Below are 19,637 nucleotides of genomic sequence, written 5' to 3' on the forward strand. Positions count from 1 at the left end.
AGGGGAGTGAGGAATGGAAAGGGAGGGTTTTAGGGCTGGAAGTCAGTGTTGGCTTTGTTTGGAGTCAGGTTAGAATGTCGTGCTTCATAAATAGGAGTTTTTCTTCAAAGACTTTGTTTGAAATGCAATTTATTTGAGACGACCTCGAAACTTGACAGCTTCTTCAGTCCACTTCATTGAAGAAGCTTCTTGGATGAGAAGTGAAATGTTTTCAAAAAACAAAAACAAAAACCTAGAATGAAAATTTCCACTCCTTATAGACTTTTCCATTAACTTGGTATTTATGAGCAAATAGTATAGAGGTGTTTTTTTTTTTAACGTTTAGGTGCTGATAGCTAAGGTTTCTTTTTTTTTTTAAATCAGAGTGAAATCAAATTGATCATGGTCTACTTATCAGCATAATGTGTACCTCTGGTGTTCCTGTTTGATGAACATTTACAATGTTCTCTGATCCTTACAAAATAACTCATCAACCAAAGGAGGAAAATTTCTGATTCAAATCATTTCTCCCAATTAAACAATGCTATGAAAGGAGAATATAAACTGGGTTAACAAAATCACAAATGAGGAGGTGATAAGCCGCCTGGGAAAGCCAAGGGAAATCATCAAAGCCATTAAAAAGTGAAAGTTAGAATATTTTGGACATGTGACATAACACTCAGAAAAATAGGGCATCCTTCACTTAATCCTCCACGGAAAGATTGAAGGCAAACGAGGTCCAGGCAGAAGAAGAGAACATCATGGCTTCAAAATCTAAGGGACGGGTTTGGACAAAACTCAACAGCACTTTTTCATGCGGCTGTTGACAAAAATAGGATTGCCAACATGATTGCCAACGTCCAATGACGGATATGGCACAAGAAGAAGAAATGAAGGGAGAATTTTCAGGGAGGAACCCCCCCCCCCCAAATTCTCCACCTTGGTGTATTGAAATTCAAAGGTCCCAAATGATCCATTCTGAACTATAGATCCACTATATATGAACACTATATGACTTTTTACTATGTTTTTGGTTGCACTTAAAATTTATTTTCTCCCTATCTCGCTACTCTGGGCAGCTTACAACAGTAAAAACAGAGAAGCAAGAAGAAGTGCAAGTAGTAATGTAATGGAACAATTAGAACAAACAATGAAAAAGGAATGGATGAGAATACAGCCATGTGAGATGGTGTGGAAACAGGGAGCCTATCTAAGGAATAGATAGATAGATAGATAGATAGATAGATAGATAGATAGATAGATAGAAAGATAGATAGAAAGATAGATAGATAGATGGATAGATAGAGAATACAGCCATGTGAGACGGTATGGAAGCAGGGATCCTATCTAAGGAATAGATAGATAGATAGATAGATAGATAGATAGATAGATAGATAGATAGATAGATAAATAACTGTATGAGGAAACCAAAAAAATAATGCCCCATCTACAGTCCATTGTGTGAGATTGACTGGCATGTCAATGCAATAATGAAATAAAATAAATGTCCATCTCAATGATGGACATTAATAATCACCATCAGGGATGGGGGCCCTGAGTAATCTAATGATAATTAACAGAGAGATACAATCAAGATCAAGTGAGGTACTAATAGCTCTCTATAAAGCCTTAGTAAGACCATACCTAGAGTACTGCATCTAGTTTTGGTCACCACACTATAAAAAAAGACATTGAGACTCTAGAAAAAGCGCAGAGGAGAGCAACCAGGATGATTAGGGGACTGGAGACTAAAACATATGAAGAACAGTTGAAGGAACTGGGCATGGCTAATCTAGTGAAGAGAAGGACCAGGGGAGACAGGATAACAGTCTTCCAATATTTGAGGGGCTGCCACAGAGAGGAGGGGGTCGAGCTATTCTCCAAAGCACCTGAAGGCCAGACAAGGAATAATGGATGGAAACTGACCAAGGAGAGATTCAACCTAGAAATGAGGAAGAACTTTCTGACAGTGAGAGCAATCAACCCATGGGACAGAAGTTGCCTTTGGAAGCTGTGGGAGCTTCATCACTTGAGACTTTCAAGAAAAGATTGGACTGCCATTTATCAGAAATGGTGTAGGTCTCCTGCTTGAGTGGGGGGTTGGACTAGCTGACCTACAAGGTCCCTTCCAACTCTGTTAATGTGTGATCTGGGCGACTATATATAAATTACTTTAATAAGTAAAAATAAAACAATGAGCTGGCGAGGAAGCAGCGGGGAATCGAACAGCTGATAGAGCAAGGCTCTCCCACACGCTCGCGTCTTCGAGGCGGGAGGGGAAGGAGGTGGGTGAAAGAGTCCCCGTCGCCATAGCAACAGAGTCGCCGCCCGTCTCGTTCCCAGGCTCCCCTTTCCCGTTCCCGCGATGTTTCGGTTCTCGCGAGAGCACGGCACACAGCCGCTGCGGAGCGAGTGGCTGAGGGGCTGGGAGGAGGAGGCGGTCTTCTTCTCTGCCCGCGTCCCCTTTTTTTTCGCACACGGCTGAGGAAATGGCGGAGGATGACAAGTACGAGGCCGGCTCGGCCGCGCCGCCGCCGATGGGAGAAGCTGAGGTGGCCACCGTCAACGACCACGACCGGCAGCAGGAGGAAGAAGCGGGCGGAGCGGGCCTGGCCGAGGGCGGCGGGAGCACAAACGGGGTGAAAATGTACGCGTGCGCGCGCGCCCTAAGAGAAAGAGTGGGGGGGGGGGGAGAGAGACGGGGGAGACGTTCGCGCATGCGCGCTCCCGTTCCGCGGGTCTTAGGGCCGGGAAGGGGGCGTGGCGCCCGGGCCCGAAGCCTCTACTCGAGGACGGGGATGCGGCGGGCCGCCTAGGCCGCGCGGCGAGTGGGGTTGGAATAGCGGTGGAATAGCCGGTCCTTTCTCCCCCACGGAGGAGCCCGAAGGCAGTCGCCTGAATATAAATTGGAAATTAAATTAAATTAAATTAAATTTCTCTCCCCCACCCCTCTAATTCTCCCTCTGTGTTTATGGACCACCGCCCCGTTCTTCGTGGTGGGAGAAGGCAGGCGGGCGGCTTGGCCGTTTAAAAAAAAAAAAGAAAAGGGGGGGTGCCTTCGTGGTGAGGAAGCCTTTTTGAGGGGCTTTGCGGATAGAAGGAGGGGGCGGGGGGGCCTGCCCTAAGGGGAGGGAGGAGGGACAGCCTTTCGCCCCTATAAAAGGGGGGTCAAGTTCATTGAGCTGAAGGGGGAGGGAAAAGACTTGGTTTCCCCCCCCCCCAGCCGGTAAATATGAAGCCCCCCATGCTAGTCTCCTCTCTAGCCTCTTGAAACGGAGGGGGTGGGGGTGGGGGAAGGGATGGTTGGAGCAGAAATTCTTCCAAGGCCGCAGGGCCTCCCCTCCTCCTCCTCCTGCTCCTGCTCCTGCCATTGTTTGCAGGCTCAAGTAAGATTGTAAACAGCAAAGCAGGGGAAAAGGAATGCGTAGCCTGTGGCCATCACTCTACAGCCCTGGACTCTAGGATTATGCAGGGGTGCAATATTCGGCAGGTTCTGGAGAACCGGTAGGCAAATACCACCTCTGGCTGGCCCCAGGAGTGGGGTGGGAATGGAGATTTTGCAGTATCCTTCCCCCCAGGAGTGGGGTGGGAATGGAGGTTTTGCAGTATCCCCCCAGGAGTGGGGTGGGAATGGAGATTTTGCAGTATCCTTCCCCCCAGGAGTGGGGTGGGAATGGAGATTTTGCAGTATCCTTCCCCCCAGGAGTGGGGTGGGAATGGAGGTTTTGCAGTATCCCCCCAAGAGTGGGGTGGGAATGGGGGTTTTGCAGTATCCTTCCCCTGCCATGCCCACCAAGCCACACCCACAGAACCAGTAGTAAAAAAAAAAATTGAATTCCACCACTGGTCCTATGGTATGAACGAAACACCTTGATTCTCGATGATAAGCCCCAGTTGAACCAGCCTCCGGTGGGATGTTTGCTGTTGGCTGGCCCAACCTGAATTCAAACCGGCTAGAAGGTTGCAACTACTAAACCAAAAAACATTGACCTTTTTTGGCCTTTTATTTTGGCAGAAGCTTTCACCTCCTGCAATTGTTTTTCAGCCTTATTCTGGGATGGATTCCACAGGTAACAAGCAAGCCGCCCTGCCCTTAGAAGGGGTCTGAGGGGACTTGCACATGTCCAGCTGATGCAGGATTATTATAATTAGGTAGAATGTGGATATCTCTCTGCTTTTGACCTTCCTTTTCCTTGAATAATCATGGATAGTAAAGGGTTTTGTTTTTTCTTCCCACTTCTATAAAGCAAACAAGTGGCATTTTATTCATAAAGAGGTGGCATTCAATATTAATCAAATGCAAGTTGCCATTTGAATTACAAGATATTGCTGTGACAGCTGTATCAGCCATCTGATACAATTATAGTACATTATTGTACTTCTAGGTACTTCTTGAAAGCTTCCTATCTTAACGACAAAAAACTCTGGAATGTAGGACCATTTGTAGAAATCTTATGCTAATTGTACAACAGCTATACATTTGCTCCTGTAAAAGGATGTTTGCTTTCATCAAGTCAGCTCTCCGGATCTGTTGAAAAACAAAGCAGTTATGTGACTATCTGCAAAGTTCATAGGAGAATCTGTTTTAATGGCAATAACACTGTCCCTCGGGATTATAACTTCATAGAAGAGAAATTAACTTTCTTTACTTTGCAAACAACTCATTTGGTCTTTTCAAACAAGTAAGGATGCATCTAAGCATGCCAGCCTGTGATATTTAGACACATACTTTGGTTTGGCTTCATGTGTTTTCATGTTTCATACATTCATGCACAGTTACAATCTGGATTCATTAATGTGGCAGTCCTTCATAAAAACATAAGATAGTGCAGATACAAATACATCTACCGCTGGTAAAATTATAGGTATCTGGCCTTAAGAGGCATTGCATTCATATGAAAAATGGAAAATTGCACACTTGTATACATCATTTAAAACTTGACCATGTTGAGTGAGAAGATCCAAGAGTACTTATATGACCACTTGGTACAGTATAACCCGAATGTAGCAGGGTCTCACAGTTGTTCTGAGAATTTCGTTCATGTTTAGGTGGCTTATTTGGTTAAACCAGGGGTCGGCAACTTAAACACTCAAAGAGCCACAAAGGTCCTAACTGGAAGTCGGTTCCCCCTCCAGAGTCTCTTCCTAGCGCGGCATCCTTGTTCCTCTACCTGTCCTAACCGAAAGCCCTATCAATTGTGGAGCTAACCAGCAACAGGGAGCTGCAGCAGAGGGATGAAAGAGCCACATGCGGCTCCAGAGCCACAGGTTGCTGACCCCTGGGTTAAATTATGGGATGTTGAGGAATTCTGGGAGTTGAAGTCCACATATCTTAAAGGTACCATGGTTGAGAAACACTGGCTTAAAAGCAAGTATAATCCTACATTCCAAAACCATCGTAACTCTGTTCTTTCCAAATGCAGGGAAAATGATGAAACAGGAAAAGATGAGACCCTACCAGCGAAAGCAAAGTATATTTCAAAACCAAAGGCCATCCCGTCTCTTGGACACAGGAATAGATTTCATCCATACACAAAGGAAAAGAGTGCAGGAGGCACTGGGGAAAAGAAGAGTGTTAATCGTAATAGAGTATTCATTAGCAACATCCCATATGACATGAAATGGCAGTCCATTAAAGATCTTATGAGAGAGAAAGGTAACTTACTTCTTGCCGTCTTCTCCACAGACACAAAAAAAAGGGACAATCATAAATATCTGAAATATTATAAAATCATTTAAATTTGGTGTGTCCTTTCCAACTTCTGCTTCATATGTCTATTTCCCCCTTTTTCTTTCGCTGGAGACATTTGCATTGCAGGACAGTCTGGTAAACGAACGAAGTATCCAACCTCCTATTCTAGTACAACAACGGACAGTGTAGTGAATATGCCAATTCTCATGAATGAATTTTTAAAGCGAGTGTGTTATGTCTAGCTATAGTTCTGAATATAAGCACTACTTAGTGTGTTCCTAAGTATGAAAGATAAAGGATACCTCTCAAAAAGATTTTTTCAGTATTTTTCCTTGGTGGAATCCGGCTGTGGAATTATTTCTGTCTGCCTTGTCACTTCTGCCATGACTTGTCTGTCTGGAGCTCTTATCAAGTGTGTGACTACTGTTGTAGTTTGACAGAACTATTTGAATTTCTCAAACTTCTTGCCACGGGCAGGTCTGGGACAGGTGAAATCTCAACTCACGAAATGTCAAAAGCTAGTTTTGTATTAATCTGGGAAAATACGATTGCTTCAAAATCATGCCAAGAATATTTGGTTTCTAGGTACTTTAATCAAAACAAACCTTTTAATTGTGCTAGGCGTATCTGTTGTAAGGTGACGTGACTACATGATTGGTTTTATGCAATGAAACTATTTTAGAAAGTGTGTGGCTTGCTGTGAAATTTTTTTGACTCTTGTAAATTGGTTATTCTATTGAAGGCAACCTCTTTACTATTTGAAGATATTCAGGGAGAAAGTCACCTTAAAACAGCTGTTGTTAGCAGGATGACAAATGTCACTGAAAAGTGTTTATTGTTGATGTTCTAATTGATAGGTGAAGGGACTATCTGTATATCTGAACTTGTTCACCAACCATATCATACTGGCCAAAATATGATCTATAGTATGAATTAGGTTAAACATAGTTGTTTTTTCTAGCTTTTGAGAATGTGGCTGTTGCATATTCCTGAAAATTAGCTAAATTATATAGCCCTTGACAGGAGGTATGTTGGTCTGGTTTTGATTGTTGGTGAATAATAGGTGTTTCTCTGTAGAGTTGTGCAAGGGACACAGCAAAGAAAGACACTGGTGTTTAAATGCATTGTCTCTTGGTATTTTCCCTTTGTATGTCTTATGTAGTTGGTGAGGTTACATACGTGGAGCTGTTTAAGGATGCAGAAGGAAAATCAAGGGTAAGTGCCATGGGCAAACATCTGCTAGAGGTTTAAAGTTCCTCAGCAGTTTTACTTTTGTATAATACTTGTACCAGTAACTGGAAAGTAAGTTTCATTTTTTTAATATTGATATTACAGACAGAGGTTTCTGTATCAGATACAGTTTGTCAACCTTTATTTAAATTTGTGTAGTTGGATGCAAGGGACAAGCCCTTTTAATATGTGTTTTAAATAAATGGCATTTACCTAATTAATTTAAAACAGCAGCTCACTCTAGGATTTCTGTTGTGTTCAGTGTGTTTTAAGTTGAAGACTGGAAAAAAAATTAACTGAAATGATAAATTAAGTGTAGCATTCTAACTAGAGGCTGAGTATAAATTTTGATGAGCCTAAAGAGTGCAGGACTATTTTGGATTATTGAACTTGTCTAGGTTTTTTTTAAAAAAAAACTTGTCTAGGTTTTTTAAAAAAAGAGAATGGAAGAAGTTGGCTGTTAGGTAGGAGATACCTGCAACAAGGGAGACAATTTTGTGCAAAGAATGTTTAAAGCTGCTTTGTGTCTTTCTTCTTAAAAGGGTCAAACGTTCAAACTATAGTAAGTCTGAGCCTCCTCTGTGAACACGAGAAATGCAGGTTTGACTCAAATGTAATCAGAAAAACCTGTTTGGTGTTTGATTATTTCCCCCTTAAGATTTTTTTTAACTGCAATTTTCATTTGACCCTTGGGAATTTTTATTAAATAAATAAATAAATAAAACCAAAGCTGGTTAAAGAGTAACTTTTTTAAAATCAAATGTTTCTTTTTAAAGAAGGCAACAACACCAACAATTGTTAATAACTGCCATCCTATTATAGAAAATGTGGATATTCCTCAAGATAACAGTCCAAGGATAGTAATGGATATTCTCAGGTTTTTTGTGGATAAAGCTGTCTGTGTGCCATTTCCACATTCTGTATATGATTTGGTTTAAGAGAATCCTAATAGAAAAAAACCTGCAATAAAACAAATTGAATGCCCACCTTCTTTGCCTTTCAAATTAACTAAAATGTTTTGAGTAAATGGTGGTAGGATAAATTATAGTTAAAAGTGGCCTTCCCACTCCAAAAATTTCTGTTCTTTATTCAGACTTTATTCTTCATTTTGTCTAAAATCTTAGTACAGCAATGACATTTACTGATTTATTTTTCATTTATTTTTGTTGTTTCCTACATTGACAAACCTCCTCGTGGATACAGGGTTGTGGGTAAGTGTGTTTTATGTTTTTTTCCCCTTAATATTTATGCTATTTAGAAAAGTAAACAGATCAATAAGCATTTAATTCTTTTTAATCCAGTGTGGTTGAATTCAAAGATGAAGAATTTGTGAAGAAAGCACTGGAGACCATGAATAAATATGATCTTAACGGAAGACCACTTAACATAAAAGAGGTATGTTTATATTTTTACCGCACAACATTGTAGCTTTCTTTTAAAATAAAAGAACTGGAATAGAGTTACAGGTATTTTGCAAAATAATAAACTTCCACAAAAAACAATAGATGTCAAAAAGTGCAAATTCTTTAAAATTGCAAATATATATGTAAAATGGTAATGCAAGTAGGTTCCAGCCTTAAGATTTAATAAGAAAATTCTCAGGCCCCTGAATAATGGAACTTGCAAGTAAGAGTGCTTTGTCAAGCACTATTGATTTCCTGTGAGACTTGTAATACATCTACTTGCAAGCTTTAAATCTAGAGTTGGTTGAATGATGGTTTTTAAACACTATATAACTTGAATCTGTGTATCTTCTGACTGCCTAATTGTGAACCAGGGTGGAAACGAATGTGGTGTCAGTATCTCCGGTCTATGAATCCTGCCTTCATGAAATACGTCTTCGGCAGATGATATTAACAGATAACTCTAAAATCATTGAATTTGATGTTTGGAAAAAAAACATTAGTTTGACTTACCTATTTTGGGTGATCTTTGGGCAGGGGTTGGCAACCGTAAACACTCAAAGAGCCACAAAGTCCCTAACCGGAAGCCTCCCGTTTAATTCTGGAGCCAACCGGAAGTCCGGTTCCCCCCACCATAGTGTCTCCTCCTAGTGCGGCGTCCTTTTTCCTCTACCTATCCTAACTGAAAGCTGTATCAGTTGTGGAGCTGACTATGGACAGGGAGCCGCAGCAGAGGGATGAAAGAGCCACATGTGGCTCCAGAGCCACAGGTTGCTGACCCCTGGAAGTAACACAATAGTAAGTGACAATGGATGATATTTCTTCCAAGGCAACTTATAGAAGTGAGGGAGCTAGGTCTCCATCAACATGAAATACGTCTTCCTTCCGCTGCCCCTGCTAAGAATGCCACCTGCTTTGTGGAGGTTCCATGGAATTTAAAATTGTCTTAATATTTATTACTATTGACTCAGGATCAGTTGATGCACATTTTCTTTATGTTATCTATTTTGTAGGATCTGGATGGTGAGCACGCCCGCAGGGCACTGCAGCGTGGGAGTGGGCCGTTTACAGGCGGACATGGTCCAGATATAGCACCTGGTTTAATGAATTTACCGCCTTCTATACTTAATAACCCAAACATTCCTCCTGAGATTATCAGCAACCTACAAGCTGGCAGGCTTGGCTCCACCATTTTTGTTGCCAATGTAAGTAATAGAAAAGCAGTGGAGATTCCTAAGCAATTGTTATCATTAAGAGCGAAGAGCTATGCTGATTTTAATGGGATGTTAAGCATTGATAGATATCCTTTGATGTTGTCTTTGCATGTTTTGATTTTCTCCAAGTTCTTAGATTTAGTTATTATCTTTTTAAAAAAGAATTTTTAGCTCAAATGTTTTTGGAATCTGCTTTCAAAATTCACGAAACTGCTCATGTGGATATTGTAATCGATGGGAAATGAATAATCGTGTTTTAATACTTTTCCTTATTAGCCTTTTTAATAACTCTTCATTAGGAAATGAGGGGTGTTGCTTCTTTTGTTCTGTCAGCATGTTGAAAAACGAAAGAACAGGTGCAGTTGCATTGAGAGCATGAACAGAATGAAGAGGCAAAATTTTGTTCGTCTATCCCATGGAATCTTTGTCTTTTTAAGCTTGACTTTAAGGTTGGCTGGAAGAAATTAAAGGAAGTCTTCAGCATTGCTGGAACGGTAAAACGTGCGGATATCAAAGAAGACAAAGACGGCAAAAGTCGGGGGATGGGAACCGTGACTTTTGAGCAGCCCATTGAAGCCGTTCAGGCAATATGTATCCTCACAAGCCAATCTGATCAAAGAACGATGTTGTCAAGTTTAGTCTGTGTAAGCAAATAAAAAACATTGTTCCTACCATATTTGACTTCAGAGAGGGCTTGGTTGCTTGTAAAATCTGCCAGCAATTTATCTTTTTGACAGAGAGCAAGCTTTTGAACCGTAACTGAAGTTTCAGTACTGATCCTATATTTTGGAGGGTATCTGTTGGAGGCAGTATTGGGGTAGGGATAGATTGGCAGCTATTCAGGGATTATAATAGTTTGTAGTGGTTTAAAAACTCTGTATTTCTCTTCTGGAATTGTACCTGTGGACACACTAGTATCCCTCATTGTTGCCCATGCCCAATGCCCTCTTGAAACTCCAAATTCCTGTACTGTTGGAATGTTTTCCTACTTTTTTAGAAAGGGATTTTTGTATTGGATCTGAGCAGATAATTAGATTTTCAATTTAATCAGAATTGGTGTGCACCCTGATCATTTCCCGAGGAATGGCAAGCATGTAGATTGAGAGTTGGTTTGGCTTGGGAAAAGCTTAATCATCTGAGGAAAACAAAGAAGCCGGAGTATTAATTCCAACTACTTTGCTAATCCAACTGTAAAAGCTGTTTATTAGTGATTTAATTATTATTTTTTGCTATGCCCTGGTGGTAGAAATTGCTCTCTTTTTGAAAAACTAACAGAATAATTAGAAAAAGTAGGAAGATGATATGGAAAACAAATAATATTTGTGATGTTGTGTGTCACTGCTGTGTGTAAGAAAAGTGTTCTGATAATAGAGCTTTTAAACTATGGTTGAACAAGACTTAAATCAGTGACGTAGTTGGCATACAAATTGTTTTGTTGTGATAATTAGTTTTCAGATAACTATTTCCTGTTAGGCGAAAGTGCTCATAGCTGGGATGCAATGCTACCTGCATTATGAAATGTAGGGAAGCTGATAATGAAATTCAGAAATCCCAGTTTTCCCTCAAACATCCCCCCCACCCCCCATAGCTTTTATAAACACCGGGGTTGAAATTCAGTGCTTTCCTGCATTGAAGAAACCGCACAAGTGGTTCACCGCCTGATTTGAATTAGTGTTTGAAAAAGGTGGCTTTATTTCATGACACCTGCATACTCTGTGCTTTTACCAACTCATCAGCAAACGGGCACCGTTTTAAAAGGGAATTAATCTGCTCTTGTGCCATCGATCAGAATTCTCAGTGTTGACATGCAGTTCAGTGCTTTCTACCCACCTGAAATTTGCATATGCAGCAGTGCAGATTGAATCGTTAAATTAGATCAGAGGTGGACAATCTGAAGCCCTGTGCCCCTTCCCCAAGAACTACTGAAGCATAATTTTAAATGTGAAAAAAGCGACAAGTAATTAAACGTGTTGACGGCAGAATCTTATTAGCTATATTTAATTATTTATAAATATTAATGAAATCAAATTTTGTCTTTCCCTTGCTCTGTCCACCCCTTCTTGGAATGTAGCTCCTGTAGTTCCAATTGATACTGTTGTACTAGTGATTGGTGATACCTCATATATATATGAACAGTAGTGTAAATGTGAGAGAAAGATGGGGGTTTTTTCGGTTGAATATCTCTCATTTTTAAAAGCAAGGATCCTTGACTATGTGCTCAGCAATGTTCAACGGACAGTTCCTCTTTGACAGACCCATGCATGTGAAAATGGTGAGTTGTGCCTTTCGGCTTTTTCCACGGAAGGGGTGTGTGTGTCCCAGCTGTGGAAACATCACTCAAAAACCTTGACTTTTTTTTTTTTGTTAGGATGACAAATCAATTCCTCATGATGATTTCCGCGCAGCTGATAGCAAGACACCTCAGTTACCTCGTGAGTATGGTCCTTTTTTTGCTGTTTATTGTCAGTTTACAGTGTGACTACTATTTTGAGACAACTCAGAAGCAACATACAGGACACAGAGGTTTTGTCATTACAAACAGTGGTTATATACAAGACTTCTATATACAGACATACACGTGGTAGGCACATACCAGGCGAGCAATCAATCTTCTTCAATTCTACACGGAGAACACGATGAGGAGAGAGAGACGCCCTCTAATGGCCTCCCTTATATAGACAGTTTCTTAAAGGGCAATAACCCTGCTGACTCATCCTCAGTCTTAAAGGGGCTGGTCAGTTTTAAATCTTCATTACCCTGACATTTATTAATCTTGCTTTGGTTACCAATTCACTTTTCAGAAAGTAGCTCTGTCTTTAAGTCTTACGTGGCCACAACACCATTCTGGAGAAACCATAGTCCTTAAAATTTTATGGATTTTTTTTTTTTTTTTGCTTTTGAAGGTGGACTTGGAGGGATCGGAATGGGACTCGGTCCTGGGGGACAGCCAATCAGCGCCACCCAACTAAGCATGGGGAGTGGAATGGGGAACGTGACTCCAGGAGGTTAGCAGATTTTCTCTTTTTGATCTTGAGATTAAGGGGGAAAATATCTGGACTTTTATAGAAGGTGCTAAATGTAGACTGACATGTTAGGTCTCTTAACTTAGACGAAGATAAAGGGGAAAAAGTAGATGCTGGCACTTTTTATGGTATTCTTTCCCCCCTGAACTAGCTATAACCTTCCCAATTCTATTATTTGTTTGGACATCCAGCTTTTAAAATTCAGTATCGGTCTAGATTAACAGTCACTTGAATGCTGATTAATAGGGAGGGGGGAGGGAGAGGAGAAGGAAGAAAATGTATCAGTCTATTTGCTATATTATAAATGCCTACAGATGTATGCTAAATAAAGAGAAAAGCTATAATTCTGCATTGATTCCTTTCATATATTTTAAGGAATGGGAGTGGATGGACCAGGTTTTGGAGGAATGAATAGAATGAGCGGAGGTAGGTATGTTCACCTGCTCCTTTATTTCTGTGTAAATGTTATGGCATTCATAAAAAACTCTTCACTTGCGGTTCAGGTGTTGGTGGTTTTGGTGGCATGAAAGGAATGGCAAATATGGGAGGATTTGGCGGAGTCAACCGACTGGGAGGTAGGTAAACATTTATTCATTACAATACAAAATGTAAAGCTATTGAGCAATCATGTTAAAAATAAAATCTTTCTAGGTATGGGAAGCGTAGATGACTTCAGAGGGAACCTCGGTAGCGGAATGAGTGGTGGCCTAGGAACAGGCATGGCTGCTGGGATGGGAGGTACGTTTAGCTTTATTTTACCTGTGGTAATCAGACTAGCCTATTCTTCCAAAGTAGACTTTTTTTTAAAAAAAATGGGCTATTATGGCTTAAGAGGTTACAATAAACAATATAGAATTAGGCTGTCTTCTACTTAATTAAAAAGTTCTGTGAAAAGTAAATTTCAGTGATCCTCTTACAGAGCTGTTTGAGAGGCTTCTCATTCACATTGATTGATTGATAAATCTATCCATCCATCCATCCATCCAATTTCTATAGCTGGCCATCTCAATCAATGACTAAGTGGCTTACAGTTTCACAAGTATAAAAATAATTAAAGCAATAAAGACCAATTTTTAAAACAAAACATCCAAAAATAAATATACACAGCAACTGAGTTCCTTAGCCATTTAACAGCAGTTAGCTCATTTTTTTTTTTTTCCCCCTCATTCTCTCAAGTTACCACCTCTGAAAAGCGATTTTGTACTATCGGAGCATCAGAATTGTGATTTGTGCATCTCTCGGGAATCGGGAGAAAATGCTGAAATGCTGTCTTTTCCTTGCAGATATGTTCCGTGGCGGCATGGGAGGAACTCTTGACAGAGACTTTGGTCGAAGCGAAATGGCCTTGAGCCGTGGTTTTGGAGACACTTTTGGGAGAATGGGTACGACTCTGGGCTACCAATCCCCACCCTCACCCCAAGAATCTAATAACCAGCATGCAGCAAGCAAGTCATTTTCACAAATGAGCATGATGCCACTTCATACTCAAAATCTTTCTTTTATCTCTCTTCTCAGTATGGTTTTTTTTTTTTTTTTTTTTTAAAAAAAGCTTGTTCCTTCACTCCAGAGAGGGACACTATGCAGGATCTTTTTTGTGCTATATTTTTGAGACAATAAAACTAAGTCAGAAGCCTTAATTTTTTTTTTAAATCTTAGGAGGTGCTTTTGCTGCTTAACAGCCTTACAGATGATTTAATTTGTATGTCAGAATAATTGTAATGAATCTTCTCTTGTGGTATTTTCCTGACACTTACAAAATGTAGATCTATCCTGTTTCCCCCAAAATAAGACATCTCCTGATAATAAGCCCAATCTGGCTTTTGAGAGCATGGCAATAAGGCCGAGCGCTTATTTCAGGGTTCAAAAAGATACAAGACAGGGTCTTATATTTGGGCAAACATGGTATTTGAATAGTATGCTCAGAAGAAGTAAGTGGATGATTATAAACCCCCCCCCCCCCGACGTTTGGAAGAGTTCCCCAGCTTAAAATGAAATGGATTTATGTAACTTCATTTTTTTCTGTCCTCGTTTAGGTGGTGCAATGGTTGGTGGTTTTGCAGGAGGCATGGGAGCTTCTAATATGGGCCCAGTAGGATCTGGAATGAGTAGGTTGATCTGTTCTAACAAAGAATAAATCCAGTTGTAGAAAGGCTTCTTAGCATTTAAGGTGGATCTAGGGGGAAAAAAATCAGCTGTTGCTCCCCCACCACAAAAATAGGATTTCCTAGATCATGGGGCTTAGTTGTAATCGGAGCTTATTAAAGTCTGTATATATATATCTATGTTTAGCTTTTAGCTCTATATATTAGAGAGCATTTCAGAAACCAAGCTGTTGTGTGAATCAGTTTTGCTGCTTAGGGGACGTGTATTTCTAGGGCAACTGTAGAAATAATGGATTTGAGGAAAATTGTAGGGACAATTCTAGCTGTATGATACTTCAGGTGCATATAAATTACACGGGTGGCTTAAATGTGTAAAAGGAAGATTCACTGAGTTGTCATGCATGGCTGTTTGATGAATGAAATGGGTGTGCATTAATGCTTTGCGTTGCAAGTGTGATTGTGTGCCTTCACCCCTTCTGGAAATCCTCATTCCTTAAGGGCTTTATGTATTGACCGTTCCATCCTCATGAAAACCATTATGCTTATTTTCGGAAAAACCAATGTTTTTTTTCATAAGACCAAAGAGAGCTGGCTTTATATCCAAGCAGATGTTAGAGGTTGAACCTGAGACCTTTACATCTGGACCTTAGAGATTGCATCTGAAGGGTGTGTGCAGTTTCACTAAGATACAGTCCTTCCCTGCACTGAGCAAATAGCAGGCACACAGGCTGAGAGGTCTAAATCATAGCATGCCTGTTTAGCATGGTGTGTGAAGCCATGATGTCTGGCCCCAGTTGCAGAATAACTAGAATATCTGGAAGGCTGCTGTAACCGAACTAATAATATCCTATAGAGCGAGCCTCTTTTTGGAATCAATGGATTGCTGCATGATTTAATGAGTTTATTATAAAGCCGTAGCTTTCACTCGCTACAGGGCATTGACAACTAAAATTATAGAGACAGCCTCAAAATAGATTGAGTTGAGATTCAACCTTGCCGTGTTTGGCAACTTCCATTTCCCTGGGCCGCTCACTGTTGCAGCCATAAATTACTGAGAGTTAACTAGAAAGATCGAATGGAAGACGGAAGAAAATTGATAAAAGTTGGCATCTCTACATGCAGCAGGATCAGCCTGGCATCTCTAGAGAACCAGTTTGGTGTAATGGTTAAGATAGCAGGCTAGAAGCCAGGAGTCTGTGAATTCTAGTCCCGCCATGGATACAAAGCCAGCTAGGTGATCTTGAGCCAGTCAGTTTCTCTCCGTCCTTAGGAAGGATACGGTAATAGACAACCACTTCTGAAAAACCTTGTCCAGAAAACTGCACGGACTTGTTCAGGAAGTCTCCGAAAATCAGACTTAATTGAATAATAATAGAAAAAGAAAATAAAAAAAAAACCCGTAGAGGGAAGTTAGTCATTAGTCAGTGCAGTTGACAAGAACGACGTAGCTCCCTCTGCTGAAATGCCTCTGCCTTTGCAAAAAAACAAAACAAAACAAAAAACAAAAAAAAACCCAATTCCACTTGATTTCCCCCCCCCCCCCCCCCTGGGATTCTAAAAGACTCACTTTTCCTCTCTCTGTTCTTCTCTGTCTTTGCAGGTAGTGGATTAAGTGGCATGAATAGCATGACCGGTGGAATGGGAATGGGAATGGGTATGGATCGGATGAGCACCAGTTTTGATCGGATGGGACCCACCATGGGATCTGCCCTGGAGAGAAACCTTGATATGGATCGAGGATTTGTGCCTGGCCCCATGGGAAGTGGTGTGAGAGACCGAGTAGGCACCAAAGGCAACCAAATATTTGTCAGAAATGTAAGCCTCTGAATTAAAACCGATGAGCAGCATAATTCTCCCGCTTTTTCTCCTGAAGGTTACTACTCTATGCTTATCTTCATTTCAGCTTCCTTTTGACTTGACCTGGCAGAAGCTTAAGGAAAAATTCAGCCAGTGCGGTAAGTATTAGGCACAAATAAGGCTGCCTCTCAGAGTTAACAAGCCACGACAAGTGTCTGTATCGGTGGCTTTCTGACCCATTCCTACTCTTCTCTTCCGTGGAGCCTCTTGATGTCTGCCTTGACCTGCAGCACCATGTTGCACAAGATGAGGGCAGGCATCTTGGGATGTCGTGTTCCCTTGAAGTGCGTGGTTGAGAAGAGCTGTCCCTTCTGAGAAGCTTTGAGTTCCTTTCTGGTATTTCCCTTGAGGAACAAACTGGCCAACACGAGCTTCCTTTTAGGCCAGAGGTCTTCAAACTTGGCAGCTTTAAGACTTGTGGATTTCAACTCCCAGAATTCTCCAGCCAGCTATGCTGCCAAGTTTGGGGACCCCTGTCTTAGGCCATGAATTATGTGACAGATGTATTTGCAGAGTTCGGGCTCAGGACCATCACTGTGATTTCAGAGGGTAGTAAGAGCACCCTAAATTATAGTTCGTTGATCCAGATGTGATTGCCCAAACTGAGGTTTTCAAACTGATTTAGACTTTGACTGGGTTTAGTTACATTGCAGTATTCTTCTTCAAGAAGCAACTGGACTTTCTGGATTCCCTTCTGTAGAAACTTCTTGGGTGAGAATTGAAACGTTTTCAGAGAAAAACCAGAAAGTCCAGTTGCCTCTTGAAAAAGCATCTTTGGGATAACCATAAACCTGGATGACTGAGAATCTCCGTAGACATTTACACTGCAATAATCTATAGTACTTGAAATACTGTAAATGTGTTTCATGGATAATGCTAATCTATAGCATGGTTGTTGTTGTTGTTGTTGTTTTTGTATAGTGTAATATGCAAATTATGCTGTTATGGCTTATAAATTACTGTAGTTAGGGTTAAAACTTTTTTTATCTTAGTGGTTGGATGCCATGAAAAAACCTGATATTTGATAAGTAAGACCTTTTTAGATATATCTGAATATTGCAACAATTTAGCTTTTGACATTCTTATGAAATAAAGACATCTGGTGGTAAATACTTTTTATATTCTGTTTAATAGATAAGTTAAAATTTATTTAGTTTCACACTGAAATCAGGTTCAGAACAAAAGACTGTTTTTGAATTTTAAAGGGAGTAGGGTATGTCTTAAATTTTTTTCTGAAAATGTCAAGGGTTTTTGTATCGTTTGAAAACTTGCACAAAGAGAAAAATGATTTTGCAATTTCTATCAAAAGACTTAACATGCAATTTATTTCTTTACTTATAAAAGATAAGTCTGCTTTCTTCAATATGTTGTAATCTGTAGCTAAAACTTGTTTTGGTATATATAAATGAATAGCTTTAAATATGTTTATCTTATATTTAATAGCATTTTACTAGAAAAATACATTCTTATCTGTTGTCCATTCTAAAACCTTAAAAAGCAGGAAATCTACTATGTTCTCCGTATTCTGTGGTAAAAATATAAAAAGTAAGACTTTTCACATGTATTCTTCATAAGGTGATATTTATATATAGTTTTAGACATTATGCTTTCTGTTTTTTTAAACCTGGCTTCTGTTTTTCTTTCTTAATGTGAATAGGGGCTTAACTAGATCAACTAAAAGTGCCCCAAGAGGGCCTCTTTAACATTGTTCTTATTTTATTTATAAGCAGTGTCTAAGTTCTGGCTCAGAATATCCAAAAGTATTTAACATTACTCAAACATCTCATTCAGCATAGCCATAGGTGTCATTATTTGGATATACCCCAGTGACCGAAACATTAAAGAGCCATTAAATTATTTCAGCTCTGTTTTATGTTAAAAAGTCCAGTCGTACAACCAAGATCTATTATCAATTACATGACAAACTAACTGTAGAAACAAGAATATTTGCTTTGTAGTGATGAAAGCAGGAAACATGGAATGGATCAGAAGGGAGTGGGGGGGGGGGGTTAAAGGGGTGGCATGTAGCAAGATTTGAAGTGATGCCCTAAGCATTGAGACCTCCTTCAGTGTGACTACATACTATGGCATAACACAATCCGCTAGCTAATCTAATCTTGTCTCTGTGGTTTAATCCTTTGCTTCAATAACTAGCTTTCCCAGGGTGGGTAAACTTGATTTTTTTAAAGATAAACCATTGATGGTAATTACAGGATTTCTACTTCTATCTGCACATGGTTGGCTAAACTGAGCTTTAACTTTTCAGGTCATGTAATGTTTGCAGAAATAAAAATGGAGAATGGAAAATCAAAAGGCTGTGGAACAGTCAGATTTGACTCGCCAGAATCGGCAGAAAAGGCCTGTAGAATAATGAACGGCATAAAAATCAGTGGCAGAGAAATTGACGTACGTTTGGATCGCATTGCGTAATTTATAAAGTACATGTTGGGGAACATTCCTTTAGACAGTTTCCTGTAGCTCCTTCCTTTCTTCCCTTTCCCAGTAAGTCATTTTTAGTAGCACTGTCTGCTTTATTTGAGTTGAAGATACAATACTTTTAAAACAACCCTTCATCCCCACCCCCTCAGCCTTTAACAGTATAGTGTTTAATATACTGTGTGAACTTGTTAATTCTTACTACATTTTGATTTTTAAGAGAAAACTTTCCTGACTTGTTCAGTGGCCTAAAACTGCCCCACCTTCTCTTGTACTCAGAAGTTGTGGCTGTTTCATGCCTCTTTAAAAATCATGCTAAGTGTTTCTAGTCATTCAGTTTAAATGAATGGTTCTACTGTTTTTAATAAAACAAGCCATTTTCTCTGTTTAATAAAAGTCTGTATAGTGGAATTTGTTTTTTGTCAGCTTTGCCTGTCTTGCGATTGTAAAGCCTGCGGGTTTTTCATTTCTCTCCCCATCCGTTTGTTTTACAAGCTTTAGTCGTTGCTGCTCTTATTAATTCTTGAATCGCATTCATCATTAACTGTGATTTTTTTTTTAAAAAAAAAAATGTCATGATGTGGATTTTTCTCTAAATAAGTTTTACAGCTCATGGAGATGTTGGAGTTTTTATTTCTTGGCGAAACGAAGAGATTGACCCTTTCCATTCCTTATTCCACACAATTGCGAATTTATACAAA

General features: G+C 40.0%; 1 protein-coding gene across 1 annotated transcript; it reads left to right on the forward strand.

Moving 5' to 3' along the window:
- The first annotated feature begins 2,401 nt into the window (after window positions 1-2,401).
- Window positions 2,402-19,549, forward strand: MYEF2 (myelin expression factor 2). Its single transcript, XM_070953518.1, has 18 exons — window positions 2,402-2,626; window positions 5,403-5,635; window positions 6,834-6,886; window positions 8,105-8,112; window positions 8,203-8,296; window positions 9,318-9,509; window positions 9,956-10,109; window positions 11,741-11,790; window positions 11,887-11,950; window positions 12,422-12,523; window positions 12,917-12,967; window positions 13,045-13,116; window positions 13,193-13,279; window positions 13,825-13,923; window positions 14,575-14,646; window positions 16,244-16,458; window positions 16,547-16,598; window positions 18,767-19,549. Exons 1-18 carry the CDS (start codon window positions 2,469-2,471, stop codon window positions 18,928-18,930), a joined length of 1,920 nt encoding a protein of 639 aa, XP_070809619.1. The 5' UTR covers window positions 2,402-2,468; the 3' UTR covers window positions 18,931-19,549.
- Window positions 19,550-19,637: the final 88 nt, after the last annotated feature.

This window comes from Pituophis catenifer, unplaced genomic scaffold (genome assembly GCF_029215685.1).
Source record: "Pituophis catenifer annectens isolate HBS135680 unplaced genomic scaffold, rPitCat1.0.hap2 SCAF_14, whole genome shotgun sequence".
NCBI classification, from domain to species: Eukaryota; Metazoa; Chordata; class Lepidosauria; order Squamata; family Colubridae; genus Pituophis; species Pituophis catenifer.